At 47.7% G+C, this 16,598-nt stretch overlaps 1 protein-coding gene across 1 annotated transcript in view; it reads right to left on the bottom strand.

Moving 5' to 3' along the window:
* Positions 1-16,338, bottom strand: part of P3H2 (prolyl 3-hydroxylase 2) — a 61,440-nt gene extending 45,102 nt beyond the window's left edge. Inside the window, exon 1 of the mRNA XM_063407905.1 lies at positions 15,877-16,338. Coding sequence (XP_063263975.1) covers positions 15,877-16,338 — 462 coding nt within the window. The remainder of the gene's footprint in view (positions 1-15,876) is intronic.
* Between the last annotated feature and the right edge of the window lie 260 nt (positions 16,339-16,598).

The raw sequence follows: 16,598 nt of genomic DNA, 5'->3' as shown, positions 1-16,598 counted from the left end.
TAAGAAAGGGATGGATTTCACATGACTGGAGAGGCTCATGCTCTCCAGAGCAGAGCAGAGAAGTCCTGTTGGTCCAGTTCCCATTGCCACCCTTCTGGCATACATGGCTTTTCTGGTTTCTTTTTTTAACATTTTCTATGGAAGGCAACTTACTGTGCTCTTTTAATCTTCTAAACTGAATAATTCTAACAAGACATGGTGTGCTCTGTGGCAAAGCACATGATCACACTTCTAGTGCCTCTGTATCTTTTCATCTTACCAGGGTGGTGAGTGCCTGATGCCCAGCAGATTCTGACACGGGCACAAACCAAGAGCAGGGAACTCTTGTTCCTGCTTTCATCCTGGCGAACTTGTACACTTTATTTAACACACCAGTGCAAGCACTGCAGATTCTATGAGATGAAAGAACTCCAAAACCTTGCACACCTGTTACTGGCTCTGAGCATCCCATCCTCTAGCACAGAGCAGAATCACAAACTGGCTCTTTGCAGATTACACATGAAAAAATCATTAGTTAGAGGGGGAAAAAATAAGCTATAACCACCATGAAAGAGGAAAGCTGTTAGATGGGGGTTTTGTGTTTATTTGCTCAGCTAAGGTAAACTTCTTGCCTTGGACCTCCCACAGCACAGCCAGAAGTAACAGCTTTTCTTTCTCAGGAGGGAGAAGTCTTCTCATCTTCTTTTCTTGCTTCAGCAACTTTGGATTGGATATGAGCAAGTAACATCAATCATTTCTGCCTCATTGCTACCTTGCTGCTTAAGCAACAAATAATGTGATTAATGAAAATTTGAGGGAGAAAACAAAGGCTTTACTAAACACAAAACATCAGCTAAGCACTGTGAACTTTTCTTAAATTCCCTAGAAATGAAGAGCAGCTGCCTGGCACTGATTCCCCCAGCAGCAGTAACTGCAGCATTTGGAACAGCTCTGGGTGCTTCTGAAAATAGACATGATCTTGGGCCAAAGAAAATAATCCTTTAATTTTATAGGTGTCTGAATATTAAAAAAGCTGAAAATGAGAGTGTCTGGGGAGGCACATATAATACATTGCCTGGTGTCTAAAAAGGTCTTTCCTTTTCCTCTCCAAGCATCAGCAAGTAGAACTTGACTTGATTTAAATTGGTAACTTGTGGGGTTCAAGTAAAAAAACCTTTTCTCTTGATGTTCAGTTTGACATCAATTTCAGTTGCTGAGGCTGAGGCCACTTAAAAAAAATTAAAATCTTTCCCAAATTCTAGCAGTATTCCACAGCAAAGAAAAGTCCTCAGCAGCTCCATGTAGTAGCTGCTGGCAGAGGTTTGCCTCAATTTTTTAACAGGATATTTTAGCCTCTCTACATAGCAGTGGCTTACACTGTCATTGTCTCCTTGGGTGAAACCAAATGAGCTGAAAAATTGGCAGAAAAATAGGTTTTTTTATTCCTGGGTAACTCTTCTGATCTATGTTACAATAGCAGGAGAAGTCGGGCTAGAAGCAACCTGGATGGGGCTCGGTAGTGAATGTGGGATATTTGTGCTGAGGACACCTTGTACCATTCTGGGGAGGGCTGGAGTTCCTCTGGCAGCAATACTGCCCCTAAGAGAAGGAGCAATAGAGAAATCCTCTGACTGCTCACACCACAATGCCCTGCTAAACCAATGGTGAATCAATGACTCAATACACAAGGCTCTGGAACAAATTTTAGGGAGGAAGTAAGGAAAAGTCTCACCAGAGCACATCATGACACTCTGAAGTTATTTAAAGTACAGAAAATACCAAGAATGGCCCGTGAAATGGCAGCTGTTTGGGACTGGTCTCTTATAAGCTACTCTAAAGAAAGCACTGAATATTCTAATTATGTTGAAAATTACACAGGTCACCTTCCATATTTAGTACAGGGTGGCACAGACATAGCCAGGGGAGGGACAGGACACATTCTTACTTCTTTAGCATGATGCCACCCAGATCCATATGCAGTCTTGGCCTTCTCCCCTGTTATTTAAAGTACAATAAGCTGTGCTCTGCATTCAAGGAGAAAGGGGGGTGGGGGAATGAATCCAGACCTTTGTGGGGAAGGTTTCAGTGAAAAGGCTGGCGGCTTTTCTGTGGTTACTGAGGTAATGAAACTTCAACAGGGGCTTACAAAATGTCAGAGTGGAAGAAATTCAAAGCATCTACGAGAAGGGTTTTAAGTTACTCAAAAGCCTTACTGATAGGATTTCAGAGCCAGCTACTCTGTTTGGACACCAATGTGCAAGTGAACACATCTTTCCAAACCACACGCAGCCAGGCTATTCATACTCCCAGTCTTGTCCCAGCCATTCATAGGCAGGAGTGTGAAGCAGCAGGGCAAATCAAATAAATGACTTCACTGCTCTGGGGATATGACCAAATGAGAACAAAGAAGCAGTTACTAATTCAGGGTGCCATATTTTTGGCAAGTTTTCTTCTGTTGGGGAACTAGGAAAGATTCAAGGAATACAGCTGTTACACTCTGAACTCATGAGTGCACATGAGTGTGTATGCACAAGCAAGCTCCAACATCTCCCAAATTTATGAGCCTCCCTGCCCAGCTCTGTGGAAGATATCACACAGCAGTTTAACACACTAACACTGGTGCAATTTGATACAAAGATTTATGTCTGGGGTAAAGCAGAGTTTGGGGTTCTGCATCTCATGCCAGGGAAGTGTATCCTCTTTGCTAAGGCAAAGGCCAAAAGCTCTTGGAAAGCCTCACTTTATAGTAGAAAATGTGTTTATGGACAGGCTAAGACATTCCCAGTTGCTAACCTGGGACCCATCAAAACACCAATCATTGGGTATTTTCTTCTGCAGCAATCTCTGTAGTTCAGATAAGAAATGCTTGCTGCTGAAGACCAATGTCCTATTGTAAATATGAAATGTTCTACTATGAACTAGGAAAAAAGTAATAGCAAATTTTGGACATGTTTCAGTGACATGAAAACCCAACGCACACTCCCTAAGAATAACCCTGGTTAAACCACTCTGCCTACCTGGCCTGGAGGATGAGTCCCTCCTGAGGAAGGACCAAATCCCCTGTGAGCAGTGCTGGTTCTTCCATACACCTGGCACACAGGCTTTAGGGAGTGAATGCAGAGCTACATGGCCTTCAAAACCTTCACAAGTGACAGGCTGAGAGACATGAACAGCAGCTGTTTGCTTTGTGCAGGGTTGAGACCCTGTGAGGTATTACCAGGCCACAATCTTTCCTCTTTCCCAGCCACAGTGAGCCTGCCTGGCTGCTTCAGCCCCAGCAGGAACTCTTGCTCCAGTTTTCTGCAGGAAGAAGTTAAAATCCATCCTTTTGGCAAGTTCCTCCTTTCAAAAAAACCCAAACCCATCACTACTCATCCTCCTTAAACCCTGGTACAGGCAAGTGTCCCTCAACAAAACAGCATCCCCATGATCTCCTCCTCTAGTTTGGAACAGCAGTCTGCCAAACACATTTGATGCTGTGACTCCTCTCTCTTGTTCCCTTCTCCATTTCTATTCCCTGCCCCCCTTTTCTTGCTTACACTTCTCTTTCAGCTCTCTCATGGGTGGAAGACAAACTGAAATATGCTCCAGAGCTGCAATTTCAGTTCACCTCGTGAATTTGAAATCAAGCAGAGTATCAACTTTCCAAAACAAATTTCAGTGGATGTTGAAATAATTATTTTTTCAGCAATGCTGGTTTTTGTTTGTTTGTTTAAAGTAAAGCAATATGAAAAATAGACAAAGTCTTGCTGAAAAGGGAGAATCCCTCTCAGCAACTCTCCTCAAGCAGTGCAGCTGAGACAGGATGAGCTGCCAGCCCTGCTCAGCCCCATGGCTGATGGGTCTGACTCTCCTTGCAGCAGCTCATGCTGATTGTAGGGGTCCTGCTGGTGAGGGTCACCAGAGAGAAGGAGGGATGTGTATAGAAAAGATTCACAGAGTAATTTATGGTGAGCTATAGAATGGGATTTATGGCATTGGGCAGTGGTGTGACAGAGGGATGGGATTGGGTTTAGGACATTAGGACATTTAGGACACTTCATCCTTCATCCTCAGCCAGATGTGTCCTGTGAAATGAAAGCTGCTGCCCTTGGACAAGGCAGCTGGCTTTCCACATTTAGTCCAGGTCCCAAACAGAAAATGTCTGTAACTCAGGAATCACTCCAAAAAAAACCTTTGAGTCACATTTCTTACAAGGATCCTATCAGGATTTGAAGGCCCAAAACAAGGACAACCATTATTCTGCAGGCTGGCAACGATTTCAGACTCCCACTCATCTGAAATGCTCAATTTCCCCAGATCCCAGAGATATTATCAGGTTTTGTGGGCCCTTTAAACAGCAGCAGCAGCTCAAGGAGAAACATCTGGAATAAACATACCGAAGGTACTGAAGTCAATGAGATCTCTGCAAAGGTAGTAAGGAACACCTGACTGCAAACATCTGCTGTGTGGAACACAGGCACTGCTCTGCTGCCTGTGAAGGAGCTTTAACAAAGGGCTGGAAGCTGGCCTGCCCTGGACCTGCATGGCTGACATCCATGTCCCCCTTTCACCTGCAGGACAGTTGTGACATTGAATTGTCCCAGCTGTATGACTGCCCTCCTCTGAGGGGACAGTCAGCTCATGCCCTGCTAACAAGCCAGGCAGCACTACTGACTCTGAACAAACTGCTCCATAATTGGCCTTTTGCAGACCAGGACATCTTTAATTAATCTGCTACTGTTTATGTGTGCTGCTCCTGCTGGAGCTCACTCACAGTGCACAGACACCACGCAGCACATCTGACATTCCCCAAATATGTGATGTCAGTCATGCCTTACAACGCTGAGTGCCTGCTGTGTAATTACTGCACATCAAACTCACTCCACAGATGGGCAAACAGGGCATGGAGTGCTGGGCTGGAGCAAACCCAGCTGTTCTTGTCCTGGTGTCTGGGTCACACACTCCAAAATCAAACACAGTTGGGACTATCAGGCGGTTGCTACGTCTAAGCCTGAGGTCTGCCAGATCTCATCTGAGCACTGTGCAGAGTGAAAACCCAGCAGGCTGGATTCACACACACACTTCAATGCACAATGCAGCTGTGCTTTAGTGAGCCATCAGGCATCAGCCTGAGTCATTAGAACAGATGGAAGTCCACAGCAAGTATAGGCACCACTTCAGCTCTTTTTTCTTTCTGAATAAGCTGCATCACACTTCCTTCCATTTATCCTAAAAACCACCATCTCTCTGTTTTCAGATTAAAGGACAGATACACCTATACCATTAGACATTTTACACAATTTTATTGCAAATATCAGCAGGTCTCAAATCCAGACACCTGTGAGGACTCTGCTAAATCCATCCCCAACTTACAGTGCAGTTGATCAGTCAGAGCAGTTGTCCTCAGCATGGACCAAGATCAAAGTGTGCAGCTCAGAAGGCTTCAAACCCTGCTATTTTCAGCAGCCTTTGGTACATATCTCTGTCTGAAATTCCCAAGCACTGACATCCCTCTGTTGTCACCCGTTACTGGTTGGACAAAGTCTCTGATTGCACTCAGCAGCACCCTGGCTCTGAAACAAGAGATAGTTGAGTGCTGCTCTTGGCTTATAATGCTAAGCAAAAGCAGATCCAGTTTTCCGTGCTCAGGACTGCTAAAGCACTAAGTGTAGATAAGAGCAGAGGGCCAAGCTTGCTGGCACATAAAAGAGAGAATACAGCACAGCCAAAATTCTACTGCAGTTTTGCAACAGGAGAATCTACAAGGATAAGCTCCAAAACGCCTGATGATCCTCCTGACACAGAGGAAACACTGTGAAAAGAAAAGCAGATTCTCCCTTTCTTTTCTTCCCACAATCTTTACCTTTCCAACCCTAGGACTCAAGAGCAAACAGCAGAATTAAATGCAGTTGAACTGTCAGCTGTCTAGGCTTAGCTCTCCTCCCTCAGTAACAGAGAATAACTTCCAAACATGTCATTAGGTGGCTTAAATAATATAGACAGTAAAGTGGTCCATATAATGCACTATTGACCCAGCTGTACCACTGACCAACTGGCATTTAAAAGCACTGATAGCAACATCAGCATTCTGTTTCACTTGGCACAGTAATCCTGATCACTTCCCTGATACAATCCTTTCTAGGCTTGAGTACATTCTTACCCCAATAAAATAATCCCTCACTCAGGGGCTAAGTTGGAGTAGAGCTGCCAAGCAAGGAGCCACCATCTGCCAAAAGACATTAATATTAAAGCAAAGGGAACAGTGGTGAGCAGCTTCCCCAGCAGCCCTCAATGGGATCTGCAGTTAGAGCAGCACCCTGCAGTGCCTACACAGTGTGCTGGGTGCAGCAGGGTAATCAAGAGCACAAGATGCACCAGCACCACTCACTCAGCAAACCCTGTCCCAACCACCTGCTCTCAGCAGCAGCACAGGCCAGGACTCTGCACCACCATGCCATAAAAGCCTCTTCCACACCAGCATGAGCTCCCTCTACAGAAACAGCCTTTCCTCACCCACCTCTGGAGCTCAGTGCATCTCACAACTCTTGGTTAACAGCCTGCAAACACATCCCCAGGATCAGTGCTGCCCACAGGTAACAAAAACCCTGTCCATTCTCAGCCCTTGAAACAGAGAGACCGGCAGCTCCATAAATGGGAAAAATGGGGATAAGACACAATATATTACTCCCTTTCACTAAAATATTTTGCTTCATCCACAGATCCTTTGGATGAGGCTGGCAGCCCTGGATGGGGAAGTGGGAGGAGAACAGTGCAACATCCTACAAGTCAGTGCTCTTCCTTTCAGACTATTTCAATGAAACTTTGCAGTTTCTCATCTGCATCCAAAGGCACAGAGTAACTCAGGTCACAGATCCCCAGAATATATATAAACCTTAGAACAGGCAGTACCTTGGCAAAAAAACACTTCAAAAGCAGCTTTCTAAGCAAGGGAACCAACAGACTGTGCTTGAGTCCCTGAGCAGTCACAGCAACACCTTCAGCAAATATTTTGAAGGATATTTTCCAAGCTCTTCCTCTCTGTACCCCACTGATCTTTCCTGGGAAGGAATATGGCTGGCTCCACCTTCAAAGGAAGTTGCACCCGCAGCCTGGGTGATGCACATCTCCCCACTGCACCCTCGGGAGTCCAGCCCTGACCTCAAAGAGCTGTGGCTGTGGGCAGCTCCCTGCCTGCAATACTTTGAGCCAGGATTTGCCCACCCGTTTTTTTTGGGGCAGAAGGCTGTGCAGATTCATGTGCTCCCATTCTAACTTTGACAGGACACAGTACAGTCTCAGGCTCATCTTTCTGCAGAGATATGATGTGAGATCAAGGCGACCACTGCAGCTGCTTTGGAAAACCCACGGTGAAAAGCAGCACATTGGTGTCTAACAAGCATTTTTCTGATTTTTCTGATTTTTTTAATTCGGGTACAGCAGGTACATTCTGGTGGTGTACACAGTCAATTCCTGACAATGTCCCTTCATTTTTCTCTCCTTCACAAATTTTCTGCGATGATCTTTCTCCTAGATGTTCCCATGACCCTTAATAAAACCTTTTGTGCTGCAAAAACAGAATTTTCTCCTGCCTGTGGCTAACCCACATGTAAAACCTGCTGAGTGCTCTGTGTCCCTAGTAATGGTGACATTCTCCTGAGCAGCCTGTCTGCAAACTCTGCCTGACCTGAGAAACAGCATTAGGGCAGGGAGCAGGGGACAGTGGCCACTGCCACCAGGCCACCTCTCAATTGCCAGCCTGTCCCCTGTGCTGTGAGGGGACACGTTCCCCGTCACGACAGCATGCTCACCATGCTGTCCCACACCCTATCTGCTTCCCATCCCAGCACGAGCACAGACTCAGCCTTTCATCCAATCCTGAAAGAACGTGTTTTTCTCCTCTTTTTTTTTTTTTTTTTTTTTCAGTGAACAAGAAGCTACAAGTGAGTATTTGGCCTTTACAACTTATGGGCTGTAGCCAAACCCTGCCATATGTTCCAGCTAATACATGTGGGCTTTGCTTCTCATCCAAGAAAGAAAAAAAAAGGACATTTATGAGTTGGGATTCAGCAGGATCATGTGGGAAGGAAGGGGTGGGGAAGTGATGCTATTTTTGTTGCTGTAATTATTTGGTGGCCAAATCCCTGACCCTTGACGTCATCCCTGGAGGGTCTGTTTAACTGACCAGTTGTCATGGAAAGGAGAAGGCCTGGTTGGGAGGTACAGGCTGATGAGGAACAGCTCTTTGCTGCTTGAACCCACCCACAGGCAGACCCCCTGCCTTCATTAGTCATCACCAGCTCACGGCCAAGAAATAAAAATGTCAATACCTTATTGCTGATACATTGGCTGGAAACAAAAGCATCCAGGGAGGTTCGCGCCCTCCTCCTGCCATCCCGTTCTGCTGGAACACTCAGGCCAAGTCCTGAGCTCAGCGTAAGGCACAGAAACTCCACGGCCCTCAGCTGGGTCACTCCGGGTTCACATCGATTCATCCAAACTCAGCCTGGCCTCAGTCCAGCCTACACACATGGAAATATGCCCTGTGCAGAGTACAGGGGTTCCTACTCCTTGGGAACAAGCCCAATCACAATGACTAATTCATACCACCTCCAAAGGAAAAAACTAAGATAAATAACCCCTCAATTCCTTGCTCCAGACGTCCAGCAGTGCTCTGAGCCCAGAATCCTGCTAGCAAGGCTCCAGCAGTGCTCAGGAGGTTGGCAGTAAATGGATCAGCTACTGACAGGATGGTTTCTCCCCACTGCTGGTGCCATCCACGATGAAGTCACCAGTTGTACAAGGAAATGAGAATAATCCTTGCTGAAACCTCAGCCACAGCTAGAGAGCCCTGGGCAGAAGTTTGCTCAGCAGGGCTGAGTTGCATTGCTCATTCACATGCAGTTCATCATCAGCTGCCGTTTGTTATTCCTGTGGCCAAGGACAACAAAAGGGCTCTGCAGAAGCCAGAGCAGAGCTCTTGGACGTATGGATGAGATTTAACAGGCAGCACAAAAAGCCACTTAACAGATCCCAGCACACCAATGTGCATGGACAGGGCAGTCCAGCAGCAAGGCTCTGCCAAGGAGCAGCCAGCAGGGGAAGGTGCAATAACCACCAGAAACTAAGAAGATGCAAGAACAGGGAAGGGGCAGGTTCCTGGGTCCCATCCCAGCAGCACTGGGCTCTGGGCTCTCCTGCAGTACTGGTGCCCAGTTTTGTTCCACTTGGGGTATCAACCTACACTGGAAGGCCTTCAGATCAAGGTCTCAAAAAATCCACTCAAACCATGTGAGTCTCATCCATCATCCAAGCCATGTCACCAGAGATTGCCAAGAAATAAGGAGCAATTCAGGGTTACCTTGTTTTCTCCAAAAGACTGAGAAATATTGCAGGCTGGGACCCACTGCAAGTATATTTTGAAGCCCTGGCATGACTGCATAGCCATGAAGTGAGAAAGAAGAATTTGGCAAGACAAAAAGAGCAGCCCTGGCTATCAAATGGATGATACTAGGGTGTATAAAATGAGCTTAGTGGGTCTAAGACCAGAATGTGTTCACTGGCTCTGTCCTGATTTGCTGGGCAGTGCTGTGATAATTTACCATCAGTTGAAATGATGTGGCAATCTGCAAATACCTCAGTTTTGGTTTAGCTGTGTTAAAAAAAAAAAGAAAAAAAGAACAATAACAACCACAACCAAACACTCAAAAGCAGAAGAAACCAGCAGAAAATCACTACAACCAGCTAGTCTAATTTTCAGTACACCACAAGCCCATAGTCAAGTCCAAAAAGTCAAGAGTGATACTCCTATGAAAACACTGAGACACCATCATGACTAAGATGTACCTAATCTGCATTTGCTGGCAGCAGAATTGAACCACTGGGTCACCTCTCTCCCTCTCTGGCAATACTTTCAACTCTAAACATTTTAGAAGCATTTCATTTGAAATTGTCAGCAAGAACAGGAGCAGGGGCACTTGGGTCAGTGTCCCGGGCTTAGGGCAGGACTAAATATCCTCCTCTAAACCCAGGACACTGACCCAAGCATCAAGACCCAGAGTTTTCCATCCCTATAAACTGAGTTTATTTTTGTCCTAAATAATTTTAACTTTCTGAGCACCAACATTTACTCTCTGCTGAGGAGTAAGAATGCTTTCTCAGAAAATCTAAATAAAGAGACGTTCCAAGAGATTAATCCTGGGATCTGTTTATTTATCCAGTATCTGAGTAATACTAGTTCTCAAGACAGAATATAAATAAACACCACTAATAGTAAAAATCCAAATAATAATGATTATCTGACAACGTTACTATAGGTCTTTGTTTGAGATGTCACATAAATCCTGCAAAAACAAGACCAACTGCACAGGCAGACCTTTCAGGTGGTGCCTGTGATGAGGAATAGCTGCTCCCCCAGAGACTTTAAAGTCAGAGGTTCTACACACTATCCCATGTCACTGCCCACGAGATGCTGCAAGTGAAACCACATTTCCCCAAAGGCTGTGGCTCACCCCAGGACAGGACCCCATTATCTGCTTAGGTCCATGCAGCATTGTGGCACCAAGGAAAACTGAGCAAGCTGTTCATGGAAAACAGCAGTCCTTGAGTGAAACAAACAGAATTCCCTAAGCAGCTACACTGGTGTGAATGCAGAATTACTCCACAATCCCTAGAAGGTGATCCACGAATCTGTCACAGAGGAGAGCAGCAGTGAGCAGTCATTCAAGGTGGAAACAATTTGGTGGAGGTGTCTCAACAACCATCCCAAGGGTTGGTACAGGCACTCCGACACCCAAATGTGGCTGGTGGAGAGATCACATGAGCACTGGCAGAGGAGAGGACAATCAGACTGGAGAGGTTAAAGGCCGAGGTTTACACACACAGCTCTCCTCCCTTGAGTCTGGATTCTCATAAATAGGGAGTTCTCAAAGGCAGAACTGGAGTCAGGCAATGATCTGTATCACAAGTGTTTCTGAAGTCTGGGCTCCCACTTGTCTCTCTTGTTTCTCTCCCGTGGTCTTTTTATCAAGTGATTATTGTGTCTGTTGCATTTCAGCCCCCGTGGTGGTGTGGGTGGGCAGGACAGCACAGTGTGACCCAAGGACACGTTCCCAGCAGTGCCTCCAGCACTGCCCCATCTGCTGCTGGGTGGAAAACCCACCATTAAAGATAAAAGTGGAAGTTCTCCCCAAACACGACCTTTCCTTAAAAAAAAAGAAACAGCTTTAAAGAACAAATAAACAGCCTCTCCTACAACACGGAAAACCTAAACATTACTGCTTTATGCTTGCAACACATGAAGTCATGACAGTAACAGAACTGAAGAACACCTCAGACATGGCAAGGGGAAACTCAAACTAAAGGCAGAACAAGCCAGACATAGTCAGACTCTTGCCCCTTTTGCTCCACCTACAATCTGGCATTACTAAGAGAACAGCAATGTCCAACATGCTGGGGACTTGTTTTATTTATTGTTTTAAACCCAAGCACAGACTAAAAGGCTTTTTTTCATCTAGACCGAAGGCTGGTGGTTACACATTGCGTGTGTACAATTCCTGCCATGCTTCACTGATGTGCAACGGGGCATTCAGGCAAGGGGGGAGACAAGACCACTGCAACTCAGTATTTACAAAGTGGGAGGAAGTGGTCAGCAACAGCACACCAATACCCAGGGAAAATTAAAACAGGCTACAGCCATCAACTCAGCAAGCAGGGCAGGGAATGCTGTGGCAGGGAACAGGATGAGACAAAGGAGAGAGACCTCAAGGGGAGGGTCAGTAAGGTAGAAGAGAAACAAGATTTGGTTTTGCCATTGACACAGTGATCAACTTTTCCAGGTTACTTGATGTTTTTGGACCAAGCTGGCTTGCAGAGTTAGACTGGGGACTGAAGTAATGCTCTGTCACAGGGTTCATGGCAGACCATCCAGGGCAAGCTCCAACACGGCTCCTGAGTCAGCAGCTTGCAGCACCAAACGCTGTCACAGAGTACACTGTGTACATTTCCTCCTCCACTCACTCTCAGAGCTAGAAAAACTCCAAAAAGCAAGGTTAGGAACATCATGGCCTGCAGGCTAGGTTTTTACAGAAACAAGATGACTAAAGCAGCAAAGCAAGGAGGACAGGACCAGTAAGATATTTAAGAGGGCAAAGAGATCCCACCACGCCCACCTGCCAAGCCTAGAGGTTATTTCTTTGACAGAGACCAAGCAGCCAGCACAGAGCTGAGACTCCCCAGCATTTGGCAAACTGTCCAGCCCATAGGACATGATAGCAGAAACACACTGGAGAGCCCACTACATGCATTGCATGTTTTCATCTCCTTCTCTGTTTCCAAACCTTCCCAAACCCACCTCACCCTAACTGCCTCAACCAGATGTACCCACTATACTTCCAAATTACCTGAAAACACCAACTATCCTAGGAAAAGGAGGAGTCTTCCTACTTAAATACCTACTGAGAAGCTGCAAAGTCTTGCAAACACATTTGGACTTGGGCTGCTTGCTCAGTGCAATCTGCAGTCTGTGGAGTTTGCAGTCAACCTCAGGAGCCTGATCCTGAGCCTGAAGCTGACAGAAACCTTCAGGTGAATCCCCAAGCTGTCCCATTCCTGCAGTGCACCACAGCCTCCCCTCACATCATGCCAGAGTCACCAGAAACATTCAGATCACATCTGTGAAACAGGAAAGTGGTCTTCAGAAGACCCCTGTTTCTGTTTCAGAAAGGTACGGATAAATTTGGAAATAATTGATAGGATAATGGGGATGATCGCATCAGAGGCTGATAGAACATGTTTTTATAGAGGGATGGCACTGGTATTTCACCTACACACATCATCACCTCCCTGTCCCTTTACAGTGCTCTGTGTAGGAATATCTTGAGCATCTGCTCAGAAGCCGGAGCAGTGCAGCCCAGTGGAGCTGCTGCTATCATCCAGTTTAAAAAGTCCCCAAAAAGCAAAACAAAGGAGCAAAAACCATCCAAAACTTCCAAACCTAGCACCGGGTTTCCACCAATTCACTGCAGAGTTCCATTCACATCATCAGGACTGAGGCAGGCAGTGCTGGTGCTTGCTCTGCAGTGAGACCAGAGGCAGTGGGAAACCCCAACCTGCTCCCAGGGCACCAAAAGGCAGCAGGGAGCCCTGCCTGCTCCCAGGGCATCTGGGTGGCTCTGCTGCTGCCAAAACAACAGAGGCACACATCGTGCTGGCCAGCATCTGTCCAGCAGGACTGAAAGCCTTTGCTTTTGCTACCCCACAGGAGTGTTGCAAGGATTAGTTCATGTATATTCAGCACCGTTTTTCAAAGCACTGCACAAGAGCCAAACCCTTCGATTTTTTTCATCTGTTCCTTGCTCTGTCACTCCCTCCTGAGGGGTTGTGTTTCTCCCCTCCTGAGAAACAAACAAGCACGAGGTCAGCAAGAGTGGGAGGTGGGAAGCACATTCCAGGCTGCTCTTCTTCTCTCAAACCACAAATGGCACCAAACCCTGCCATCCTCCCAGTGCTCTGTACTATTGCCCAGCATCCTGACCTCGTCATGCAGCCCAGGGAGGAGCTGGACAGGATACACAGCAGGGTGTTGAACTCATCTCATTTCCTCTTTGGTTTCAAGAAGCAAAACAAGGGTGAAGTGGCCACCCCCAGAGCTGTGCAGCCTGGCAGAGGGGCAAGGCAGAGGGGCTCTGCATAAGCCCCACTTTGCAGCTCCCCTTTTCAGACAAAATGCTGAGCAGATGCTGCAGCCAGAGTCAGCCCAGAGAGTGCAGAGCTGATGCATCCCAACCCTCAGGGAACATGCCAAAGCCTTGGCACTCAGCCTTGGCACAAGGGGATGGTTCACATCCAGGTGTATGACACTAGACCTCGTGTTTGCTGCAAGTGCAGGCAAATCCCATGTGGGGTATTTTCTCCTGTGCACAGACTTGTTGAGCCAGAGCAGAAGGGCAATCCTGGGAGCAGAGCTCAGGTACAGGCAGCAGCCAGGTGAGGATGTGGACAAATCACTGCAGGGTGCTGTGAGGGACAAGGCTGGTCAGAGTGCTGCTTACAAAACCCAAGAGCATCAAAAAGGATTAAAGAGAAAGGTGTTAAAATCATGAACAAGTCTAGTCAAAGAGTTCCTTCCCTTGGCTTTGCTATCTCTCATCTGCCTGACACCCGGACGGCCACGCAGGTAACAAGAACATCCACTACTCCATCTGGGAGCAGTGAAATCAGTGTTAGCATGAGCATAAAATCCCCAGATGTTGCAAAAGCAAATTAAGATGATTCACAGATAAAATAAATTTTAAAAGGGCTGTTTTCAACACATTGCTTTGAGAAGCTTAGAATGCCACTTTAAATGAGGAAAATAACCTCAGTCTCAGTAGAAGCATAGATGCAAGAACAGCCCATAACCCAAAATCTTCTGGAGTTTTATATATCAATTTTACTGAAGTGGGAGACAAAAAACCCATTACTTAATTTAGAGGAAAGTTTTTAAGTGAGTTTGACATCAGTAAATCTGAAAAAGGCTTTGAAATCAGATTAAGAAATCACTTAATTTTTTAACATGACAAATTTTGTGTCACTTCCCACAGATGCTGACACTACATAGAGTATATTTTATTGCAAGGACCATCAGCTGCACTGGCACTGCACACAAATAACAAATTGCACACAAATAACAGTTCCAGCTCACCCCCAGGAACTCCTTCAGGAGCGCTATGCATCACATGGCCACTAGAGTTTAAGCCAATGTAGTTCTAGTCCTCGAGTTGTAAAACTGACATTATGGCAATGACAGAAAAGGAAACATAGAAAAAGCAATGTAGCTATGATTTTCCACTAGGTTTCAGAGTGCTGATGGTTTGCCTCCTTCATGTGTTGCTGTGTAAGCACTGCACCACAGGCACCAGCACTGCCCAGGAAAGATGTTTGCTTCTCTGCCTGGAAATGGATTTCAGCAGAATCACCCTCCCTGGGCTCTGCTATGCAGGTCTTCACCTATTAAGTTGCCTGTAGCAACTGAAAGGTTATGAATGTGCTCAAATAAAGCAGAAATCCTCAGGGAGATGTTCCAGAAATGCTTTAAACATTCCACTTGGCACGAAACAAAATTCCCGGAGTTTCTGTCCTTACTAGTCATGAACAGGAAGACTTAAGACAGGTAGCTGGCTTGAGAGAGCACAAGTCTTGAATGAATAATAAAATTAACTATCATGGTGTGGGTTGGTGGGGGGTTGTTTGTTTGTTTTTCCTCTGGGGTTTTTTTTCTTTTTTTTGGCAAGGAAGTTCAAAGAGTGACACCATTTTTCTCAGGGGAGGCACATAAGGCAGAAGTTACTGGGATAAGAGGATGACACTCTGGATGTCAGTGGCTGCTAAATACTGACTGCACACTGCTAGTTTGCAGAAATACAGCAAAGTATTTCACATCACCTTAGCATAATGACCATCAGGTCCGTGGTACATAGGTTATGTACCTTCCAGTTTCACGTACAGTCCCAGCTCCTGAAACATGGAATCAGTTCAGCTTGTCTGAAAGGGAAACACCTCTGGCAGAGGGCATTGGGGGGCTACTGAGGGGTTTCTGGTTTTTTTCTCTGCAAACTGAAGGCAGACAGTTTTCAGAATTATAATATGTTACACTGAAACAAAAACATCATTTCCTCAAAGCAAATAGAAAAACCACCCAAAACAAGCCAGGAAAAAGCACAGGTGACCCAAAGCCGGAGAGAATCTACGCTGCCATCCAGGATTCTCTGTCTCGGGAAGTGGCCACTGACCGATCGCACCCCTGAGAACGTCGTGGGGGACCATACCTGGGCGGCTCGGGAGATGGCAGAGGGGGCACACCCGGGATGTTCGGGAGTATGGAAGCGCGGGTTACCCTTAGGAGGCTGGGAGGGCCGAGCCGGGCCGGGCGGTGCCTACCTGGATGTACGCCCGCTGCAGGTAGCTGTAGGGCACCCTGCGCTGGAAGTCGGCGCGCACCTCCTCGGCGGCGCGGTGGCGGGACACGGCGCCCAGGCGCGGCTCCTCGCAGCGCCGCACGCACTCTGCGCGCCGCAGCACCGAGCCCAGGAAGGGCAGGTCCCCGCCGGGGCCCGGGCCCGGCGCCGCCAGCCGCACCTGCGCTCGGCACAGCCGCCGGCACCGCAGCCGCGCCGCCCGCAGCTCCCGCCGGCTGCGCAGCGCCCGCTCCAGGCACCGCGCCGCGCCCGCGAAGTCCCCGCCGTAGTACGCCTCCACGCCGCTGGCGTACAGCGCATCGAAGGGCTCCAGCGGGCCGCCCTCCGCCGCACACCCGCCGCCCGCCGCCGGCAGCACCAGCAGCGGCAGCGGCAGCAGCAGCGGCAGCAGCAGGGCCCCCCCGGGCCGCCTCCCGGCTGCCATGCCCGCCGCTCCGCCGGGACGGGGCGGTCCGGCGCGCTCGGGGCGATGCGGATCGGCGGCGGGATGCGGGAGGCTCCGGGGCGGGGAGACTCGGCGCGGTGCGGTCCGTGCAAAGGATCGCGGTGCGGGGTCCGCGCCGTGCAGTCCGCCCGGCGGGGTCCGGGGATCCGTGCGATGGATCTCGGCGGAATGCGACGCGGGGCTCGGTCAGTGGGAGCGGGGCTCGGTGCGCCGGGGCTCGGTCAGTGGGAGCGGGGCTC

This window comes from Prinia subflava, chromosome 11 (assembly GCF_021018805.1).
Source record: "Prinia subflava isolate CZ2003 ecotype Zambia chromosome 11, Cam_Psub_1.2, whole genome shotgun sequence".
In the NCBI taxonomy this organism is placed as follows: domain Eukaryota; kingdom Metazoa; phylum Chordata; class Aves; order Passeriformes; family Cisticolidae; genus Prinia; species Prinia subflava.
The sequence above is the reverse complement of the archived record's forward strand: the minus strand, read 5'-3'. Positions and strand labels throughout refer to the sequence as shown.